Source organism: Cotesia glomerata, linkage group LG10 (genome assembly GCF_020080835.1).
Source record: "Cotesia glomerata isolate CgM1 linkage group LG10, MPM_Cglom_v2.3, whole genome shotgun sequence".
In the NCBI taxonomy this organism is placed as follows: Eukaryota; Metazoa; Arthropoda; class Insecta; order Hymenoptera; family Braconidae; genus Cotesia; species Cotesia glomerata.
In genome coordinates, this window is record NC_058167.1 from 2,207,442 (window position 1) to 2,217,675 (window position 10,234).

The 10,234-nt window shown below is 32.1% G+C and overlaps 1 protein-coding gene across 1 annotated transcript; it reads right to left on the reverse strand.

The window, feature by feature from the left end:
* Nucleotides 1-2,302: 2,302 nt before the first annotated feature.
* On the reverse strand, nucleotides 2,303-7,059 carry LOC123272901 (ATP-dependent DNA helicase PIF1-like). Its single transcript, XM_044739921.1, has 3 exons — nucleotides 6,181-7,059; nucleotides 3,631-6,079; nucleotides 2,303-2,334 (listed from the first exon to the last, which is right to left on the reverse strand). The coding sequence occupies exons 2-3, from the start codon at nucleotides 5,816-5,818 to the stop codon at nucleotides 2,303-2,305; spliced, it is 2,220 nt and encodes a 739-aa protein (XP_044595856.1). The 5' UTR covers nucleotides 5,819-6,079; nucleotides 6,181-7,059.
* Between the last annotated feature and the right edge of the window lie 3,175 nt (nucleotides 7,060-10,234).

The following is a 10,234-nucleotide window of genomic DNA, read 5'->3' on the forward strand; positions in this document are numbered from 1 at the left end:
ATATCTTGTACTGTAATCACCATGGATTATTTCTATAATTTCTATCATGCTTAATCTCCAGACTTATTGTAGAATATTTTGATCTAACTTTTCGAAATTTATTGTATTTCAAAATGAAATGTAAGTAAAAAATTCGTCTTAATTTTATGTGTACTTATAATTATCTTTTTCAGTTAAAATTGAATCACTTGCCTTATAATAATGGTTTGGCGTTTGTGATCACACAATATTCATCATACAGTAAAATGGAGCAAAAAACCAATTTGTTATAGGTCGTTAACTGACTAATTCACAACTCTAAACGATAATTTTTAATTTTTGTAAGTAAAAACATTTTCTTTAATTCTTAAAATTGATTCACTATTCTCAGCATTATGAAATATTCTCTATTTATAAAATATTTTTATAATTTTTTCAAATTCTTAATTTATCTGAAAGTATGATTATTTTATTCTTGAAAATTTTAATTTTAAGTACTTGTATAAATTTTTCATTTTTATTTATTGAAGAAACTGATTTTTTATTATAATAATCATCCTTGTTAAAAAAACTTTTTAATATTCGCATACTTTCTAATTGAATAATAAAAATAATTATTACAATTTTTTTGCTCTTTCTTTAATTTCATAAAAATGTTTCAGCGTTATAGTTATCAGAACTTTTCTCAATAAACAATCAATAATAAAACTGTGTGTTCAGGAGTTACTGACACTCATACTGTTGGAGGAAAAAAAGAAAACAGCTAAGGTAAAAGCCCCAATAGATGATTACGTACCAGTATTCGCTGGGTGCGTGACCTCAGCGCCACCTTACGATACAACTTACGGTGGCTCTTTTAAGAAAATTTACATGTATTGGATGCCAAATAGTTATTTAAGAAATTAAATAAACTTGAAAAAAATTTTTTTTCTATGTAAAATGTGACATATTACACAGAGTGTAGATTAAATTAAAAATTTTTCCTTGGGTCAGCTGAAAACAGTAAGGACAATAAACACAATAACTAAAACAAGTCTCAAGTGAATTAGGTTAAGCAGTGTTAAAATCTGTCAAGGTGTTTGTTGTTAAATTAATATTGAATGAAAAATCAGCATTAATATTGAATATATAACAATTTGAAATTATATAAAGAATAACAAATAGCTTTATTCAACTTAATTATATATTTACGAATGTATCTTAAATTTTTATTTTTTTTTATTTAATTTTGCAGATAAAAAATTGAATTTGTGTTAAGAACCAACTTTCAATCTATTATCCATAATATTATTTTTCAACCACAAACTTAAATAAAGGGTAAAAATTTAGTCCTGACTGAACATGTGAGAGATGTTGAGCAGCAGCTATTCATTTTTTTCGCTGATTTAATTTCCAGTTGGCAACCGAAAACTTATAAAATTTACAATTGCTATTTCTACTAGTATTTTTGCAATCAACTACACAACAACTTTGATGACCCATTTTGTTTTATTTATTTAATTAAACTGACACGTGTTATTTTCATAGTCTTTAGTAATAAAGAGCCACCCTTAGTTCCGTATTGTCCGCAGCGGGCGCTGACATCAGTTTTGTGTCCCCCACTATGCCTTACGCACCCAGCGAATATGATCACTACATGTATTTGTATATCTATATTCACAAATATAGGTATACAAATCACATGGAGTGATCATATACTGGTACATGATCATCTATTGGGGCTTTTACCTTATCTCTCAAATTGAATATTTTTTTTTTAATTTTAATATTAATGTGGGCCTTGTCGATTCATAATAATATCAGTTCAGAAGCTGGGGTTAAAAGTATTGAGCCCATCAAACTTGACAACAGACAAGAGATTAAAATTATTATAATAATCCAGATAATAGGTCAGCTATTGAAAAGAAAAATGAATTTGCATAATTTGTTCTTTCTGCTGATACGTGAGAAAATGATCAAGGGAAGGAAAAAAAGAAGGAAAGGTTAGGCAAAAAATTGAAGTGATGGGAAAATATTGCCAGTACTAAAAAAATATTGCCAGGAATAAAAGACAGAGGTGAGTCTATTCAGCTACAGATAAGCATGCCAGAAGATTTTAATTCTGTAAATCATCTCTGAATATAAAATTTGTTGTAGTTATAATTTACTTTTAAATTTTAAATCCATTAATCAGTTGTATGTTTGATAATATGTTTGTAAAGTTAATATCTAATATCGGACATTACACTTAAAATAATATATCTATTCTAAAATACTCGCCACAAATACTCATCATAAAGTATTGGGTTAAAATTATTTTTTTTATAATAGTTTAAGTTTTTATCTATGATTCTGCGGGGTCCCAATTATACTTTACTGTGCAAATTTTTGAAAACAAAATAGTTAAGTAAGATATTGACATCTTCCTTTTAGTTATTTAATCATTTTTGATGAAGCTTATGAAACTATAAATCAGCTTTTTGGAGTATGCCGGTTTCATTTTTGCCGTAAAATATATTGTTTATCCTGAATTTTATGAAAATGTCAGCTTTAAAAATTTTTGAATATCGTACCTATATTCACGAATATCAAATAAATGCATAGAATGAAAACATTCTGAAATGTTATACGTATAAGACCGTGCTTCAGCTCATTTTAGATGTATCCAATATCAACTCTAACAAATTGAGATATTTCTTATTATATACTAATGTCAAGTTAATATTAATATTAACTCTTCAGCACTTTTATATTTTTTAGCGGGTTACTTGAACTGTAAAATTGTTGAAAGATTTAGTAATAAAAAAAAAAAAAACAAGCTAAATAACAACATGTAATTACGTATTAGATATTAACTTATTTATTTAAAAAGCAACTGTTACTTATGTTGGGTGCTTTAATTAAATATTTTCCTCTATGCTTATTTTTATGATAAAAAATTTTACATGAGTTATTAATTGGAATTCTGCTCAGATAATGATAGTAAATATCGCAAGTACATGAGTTTAATATTGAATAACATTATGATGATATAAAATAATAACAGAATAACTTGCCATATTGTTATCAACGTTTTTGTCATTTAACAAATGTAATTTTCTTTTATCTCTCCCAGTAAATTCATCATATTTTTACCATAATCAATGACATAATTTTTTAGAAACATATTCCGGTAATTATGATTTGACTTTAAAATTATTATTGATATTTCTATTGAGTTACTAGCTGACCCGGCAAACGTTGTTTTGCCATATAAATAATTTCCTAGTAATTTCTAGTGTAGACAAAAAATAGCTTACTTATTGTAAGTATGTATGTATGTTAGAATGTGTATATTGTATGTATGTAAGAATGTGGTATATGCGTGAAATAAGCATGGAGCGCTGTGAACGATGAGGGAATATAAAAATAACAAAAGGCAAACATTATTTTTAAGTTATTATAATTTATTCCTTAAAAGTATATATCATTAATTAAACAATTACGACAGTAACACTATTAAACAATATCAATCTCTCAATGCTATAGCGTGAACAATATTTTTTGTTAGTCCATCTTTAGCTAACACAAACAAACTGGATGGTTTACCCACTCGAGAGCATGCCACGTATAATTGTCCGTGTGAAAAACATGGTGTTCTCAAATCTAATCCACAAACAGACATCGTTTGACCTTGGGATTTGTTGATAGTCATTGCAAATGCCAATCTAATCGGAAACTGAATACGTTTGAATTGAATTGGCACATCTGTAGGTATAATAGGAATCCGTGGTATGAGTATATTTTCACCTCTGAACTTGCCATTTAAAATCCTGGCTTCGATCACGTTTTTCATTAATTTTTGAATGACTAATCGCGTACCATTGCACAGCCGGGGCGGGTTCAAATTATGAAGCAAGATAATTGGAGATCCAACCTTTAATTGTAAATTATGCGGTGGCATGCCTGGCAAATCCAGTGAGTTCAAAAACTCTGTGGGAAAATTTACTGCTTCGCTGTCGTCGCAAACTGTATCAATAGATTTATATGATACCAAGTTCCCTGGCAACAACATTTGTATCTTCAGATTTAAATTGTCAACGTCTACATTTTTTGCCGCTAAAATCGCTCTTTCTGCAAGCCACTCATGATTTATGTACTGTGTGTGTACATTGGGAAATATTTGTTCAATGAGAGTATCTTGCGAATCAGCGATTGTGCAGAAATCGGTCGGTAATTTTACGTATCCAGTTTCATCTATAGCAAATTTTCCATCACCGATATCTAAGAGTTGTTTTGAAAATGTTTCAGCGGATGGATCTTGAAGCATTTGAACGCGCATATTTATTTTTAGCTGTAATTTTTCAACATTACGCCACAATGGAGATGATTTTAAGCAAGCATTGATCTCATCAGCGTATGTTGAACGTGGAATGACTGGAAGTGTTTGTCTGAAATCACCTGAAAGGACCAACAGAGTTCCGCCAAATAGTTTGTCACTGTTTTTAATATCTTTCAATGTCCTGTTCAACGCCTCAAGTGAATGTTTGTGTGCCATAGTACATTCATCCCAAATAATAATTTTACACCGTTTCAGCACAGTGGCCATGGACGATTGTTTCTTAATGTTGCATACTGCGTCAGGGTTATTCTGAATATTTAGTGGCAGCTTAAATACTGAATGAGCTGTTCTACCTCCATCCAATAAAGTTGCTGCAATGCCCGATGATGCAACGGCCAATGCGATGCCATTATTTGATCGTATTTCAGCAAGAATTAGCGAAATAACGAATGTTTTGCCAGTTCCACCCGGTGCATCCAAAAAGAAGAACCCACCTTGACCAGCTGAAACTGCGAGCATAATGCGATCATAAATGGTTCTTTGTTCCTCATTGATTAGTGGGACATTGCGGGCAACAATCGCTGCCATTTCTACAGTACTGTACTGCAGTTCACGATTCATTTCAGTATTCATTAAATCAGATGCAGTTCGATTTGGCGAATTCATACCGAAATTACTAAGTGGTAAGTTGGCAATGACAATGCAAAGATCCTCAATAGCAATCAATGCTTCATTGTACATTTCGTCGCTGAATGTTATGGTTAGATCGTGGCACCGTATACGATGTTGATGCAATATATCATCAGTCATTGAATCTTTGTGATTTTCCCATAATATCTGTGCTCGGGCTGGGAAACATGTAGTCAACACTATAGCGAATAGTAGACGAATTTGTATTGCTGTACAGTTCAATGCAGCTTCAGCAAGCATGCATTCCCACTGGTTGTCGTCTTCCAGCAAGCCGAGTGCAAGGCATGCATCTTTATACGTTGGATATTGTTGCTCATTCACTTTACGTATATCTTGAAATGATAATGGGCCAGTAACATTAACCAACAACAGTCGAAGATAAAAGCACTCCGTGTGTCTTGGATTGACTGTAAATAATCGCCCCAAGGCGTTTGATTTAAATAAATTGAGACATGCAGCAACTGGTGAGCCTTGCTTGCGGGGCATCCATGTTTTTGTTTGAGTCCATGTGAAATAGCGTGGTACTTGTGAATAGAGTAATGTTCGTGCAAAGGCACCAAAATCATCCGCACGATTACACAATTCAAAAAATGCAGTGAATGTAGTTTTAGGTGGATTTATTGCACGATCAATCGCTGTCTCGTTCGTGAAAAATACACGCTGAACGTTTTCAAGATGGATGGCTAACTGAACAACTGCTGGATCCCGTTCATGAATTGGAAAACCAAAGATACGCCAAGCAGCTTCATTGGAGCTGATGTACCGACCAATTTGGTAGAGCGTTATTTCATCGTTTTTATTCACTGGAGGAGCATTCACATTAGTATTTTCCACTCTAAACACAGCCATATCACTGCCTTTATGGACATACTTGCAAATGTATTTGATGCTCTTGCATGTCTCGCAAATGAATGTACTCTTCCACACGCAGCTTTTGTTGATTATATCGTAAGTATCGTAGTCGTCCGCTCTCAATCTTCGCGTACATGTCGACCATGAATTGTTGACAAAGCTCACGACATCGTAAAATGACGTTGTCCAGGCCACGTCTAATCATTAATCGGTACGCATAATAATCCTTTGAGCTAACGTTCTTGTTTGTTTCAGCTCCTGTAATATTTGTTCATAAAAATTAATTTAAATTTATTACGTTCAATAATTTAATTGTTTTGTTAAATGATTAATGATCAAATTAATAATCAATGAAGTACCTGATACGGGATCTCGTTGTTTTATGTTTATGCAATATCCGTCTTGTCCCTTCCAGAATATTAGCGGATATTGGAGAGCGTCATATGAACGATGTGTGTCAGCAATGAACTGAAGATTATTATTTCTTCTACGAATCACAATTTCTCGTGCAGCTGTACAATCGCCAACCATGATTCCAGCAACATCATCAACAACGGGTGCATTGAATCTACGAATATGCTCTCCAGCTGGTGTTTTATCAGGATTAATGATGATAGCGTGATTATCGCTTTGTAATTGGTGCATATGTGATTTGAATATTTTCAACAACTCGTTGTGCTCGTTCAAAAGAGCATCTAGCTCGCTGACGATGCGCCTGGCATAAAGTGAATCAAGGTTATTATAATCACAACGTGCATTCACGCGATTGGCAAGTGCGCTTCCGGAATCCTCGCCGCCCATAAAGTAGATTTGTAAGAATTTATGTGGTTCGTTTGGCATTGGCAGCAGTGAGACCATTTTATGATAAACTTGGCCTCTGATTTTGAATGTAGAATTGAATTGTTGACCATTTGCATTAGTATTTCGAACTATTTCTGTTGCTCCGAACGATGTCATTTGAAAGCATGAATTGAATCTTCGAATTGACTTCAGGAACACGTTAGAATCTGGATGCGTGCCGATAAGTAAGCCGTTCAATGGTTCAGGTGGTGTTTCAATTTCAGGTAGTTGCACTTTTCCTGACGCGCAACACATTCCAGCTGGCTCATTTTTGAATTTCAGAGCATGACAATGCGGGCATTCCTTGTCCATAACACCAATTACCACTTTTGAATGAGCATAATATTCAATATCGGGCTCATACTGGAATGCTAGACGCAGGAATGAATCAGATATAAATGCTCGATGTACCTGTTGTCGTTGTTGGTCATTTGTTCTTCGTCTATTGACTGTGAAACGGCGTGATTGTCGTTGTTCTAATCTTCTAACTTCATTGCGTTCAGCTCGTGTATCTTCTGGCTCTTCTTGATGCAATTGCGCCATTCTGACACGTGCATCAGTATTTTGTTGCTGGATTTGTTCTTCTGTTCTTTCGGATCTGCTATTTCGCAAGTTTCGAGCTTTACTTGTACTGCGGCTTAAATCAGCCCCTTTGCGTTTTCTTGGCATAGCTCACTGTACAAAACATACATAAATAGAATTAATGAAATTATTTAATGATGAAAAATGTTAAAAGTATAATTAGGGCCAGGATTTTTGCCGCAGTTTTGAAATGATTAGTTTTAATTTATGAAATTATAACAAAAATATAAGTTTTATGGAAAAATTTTTCAAGCAAAAGTAAAAAATTAAATTTTATGAAAACATTGTCTGTTGTGAGTATTATAAGGTAAAAGATCCCATTAGTGACACTTTTAACCTCCATTAGTGGTACTTTTTCTTTCAATGAAAAAAAGTTCTACTTGGAATAAAAATTAAAAATTTTTTTGATCAAAAGGTCTTAAAGATTAGAAATAATATATTCATTATTGGAATTAATGATTTAATTAATTGGGTAAGTACCAAAATCAAAGAAAGTGTCAGTAATGGGATCCCCGCCACTAATGGGGTCTTTTACCCTAATACATCAAAGCTAAAAAAAAATTCCCTGTTCCCGATAGAAGTCAAAACCCTGATATCCCTCTGCATTTTGGACAATTTTTTGTCATCAGTGTTGAGAATCAGCAGTGTGTCCAACGCAAGGAGGCGTGCAGCCAAAAGCTTGATAAATTTCTACGTACTTAGGCGTAGATATTAGACACTTGACTAGACCTAGAACATGAGAGCCATTGATACATCTTATCACTGTCAAACAGCTTCTTCACGTGCTTTTGGAAAATTTTTAGCTGCTCAAACTGAATGTAGGGACCAGTCGGTCCACCACTCACCGGGTCTTCATCGATGATTATTCTCGCCTAGATTAAGTTGTTCATTAACCTCTCCATGGTTCTAGGTTGCAGCATGATGTAAATCGTGTCCTCGATTCATAGCAGAAAATTTTCATTGTGCTTGCGAGAGAACAAGTAGATGTATGAGCCTCTTCGTAAACCGCTCAATTGAAAATTACCTAGAATTTATTTTATATTAATGATTTGTTATTTATGATTGATTACTAGAAATTGAAATTACGACATTCTTATTCTTTTTCTTAAATCTTGTTAAATTTTTGTACTATAAGTGACCCCCCTATTCCTGTCTTTAAAGCTGTTGGGTCTATTAAAAGGAAATAAATAAATTAACTGTAGGATTAGGAGCAAACCTGATACGCACCAGTGGTTAATTTTAATTATGATCAATTATTACAGACACATATTTGCTGTCAAGGGATTAAATAATTTTAATCGTTATGATGAAGACTTATATTTGGAGCGTTAGAGAAGAGAATATTATTTCAAGACGCAGCGGATTTTTCAAACGGTAGATATTGATACCACAGCACCTGAATACATCATTTCATCAAGCGAATATAAAAAATTAACCGAAACGTCACCAGCCAAAGGCTTCATAGTCGTAGAAGTAGTAGCAGCAACAGCAGTATAAAAGGCAAGAAAACTGCAAAAGGAATAAGACTAGAAGAACAAATAACAGAAAAAGGCGTAAATTATTATCACCATCTTTCTCTTCTTTTTCTTCTTCATCCTTATCTGCTTCACGATCGTCTTTCACAACAACTGATTAAGAAAATTTGAATTTACTTTCGAACATAAGTAATATATAAATAAAATACTGATGTAGAAGGTATTAAGATATTACCTTTTCCAGGACCCTCCACATGATTTACTAACATGTTGCTGGATTAATGTTAACAAAAAATTTAAAACTTTGTAAAAAATTACAATTCAGCCTGCTATGAAAGACGAGGAAGACCAAGAGGCACAAAAATACTGATATTGGTCTATTAAGTGAAAAAAAAAATTAATCAAACCATTCATGAAGAAATCATTGCATGATAAGTTGCTGATAATGTGATAAAATGATAAATTGGTTTGTAAATACTGAAACGGTTTTTAAAGCATTAAACTCATGTTATTCGATTAGAGAATTTGAAATAAAAACATCTCCAGACAACTTTACTTCCTACAGTTATAGATAACAATTATAAATATAATTTAGAAATGAAAAAATTTTTACTGTGGACGCTTGAAGACTTGTAGAAGTTTACTCGACAAAAAAAATAAATGATTGTAAATGTCCTTTATGTAAAAAAAAAAAATTCGGACACAAAAGTAGACGAGCAATTAAAATTACAAAGGTTATAAACAATGTCCTGATAAAACTTACTGGATGTGCAAAAATGTGTAACAAAAGTTTCTATTCAAATAATAACATATTTTTTAATATTGATGAGATAATTAAAATAATTTACCTTTTTTTTTTTTTACATAATAATAATTTACTCAGAAATGATAAAAATTATATATTTTTGTTACCATCAGATTTGTTACCATTGAACAAATCTGAGCCTACAGACTTACTGAAATGAATAACCTAAAAAAATATTTACAAATGAGAAAATATAAATAGTTGAATTACATAATAAAAAATAATTATATAAATTAATAAATCAATGATACAAGTAATTACCAGTTATCTAATTTTATTATGAGCGTAAAAACTTTAAAGTTACAAAAATTTTTGAATAGATGAATAACTTTCGAGTCAAGTTGTTAATAAAAATATTAAACACTCATATTATAGTTGTATTATTGAGCTTTCATATTTTATTAGCCGTCATTTACTAATTAATTATAATAAACGCAGGATCAATATATTTATTTTGAACGCTGCATAAATATTTAAATTCCTTGTGTGTTATCTTATTCGTCATTTAGTCAACAAAAATTATTCACTACAAAAACATTCGTCCGGGTACCGTACAAATAATTATAAGTTTCACTAGGTGTAAAATAATTTTCCTTCCGTGTTTAATGTATGTTCCGTGACCCTTATTGGATGGCGTCAATAGACACTTCGATTATATTCACGATAGATAGAATTAGCTCTATCTAAGCTCCGTATAATAAAAAATGCAAT

Bases quoted from the DNA above. Each gene is read 5' to 3' on its own strand.
- LOC123272901 (XM_044739921.1), bottom strand. From the start codon at position 5,818: ATGGCTGTGTTTAGAGTGGAAAATACTAATGTGAATGCTCCTCCAGTG. The intron at 2,335-3,630 runs GTCAAACGATGT...AAATTTGCACAG, and splicing joins GACTATCAACAAATCCCAAG to TAAAGTATAATTGGGACCCC.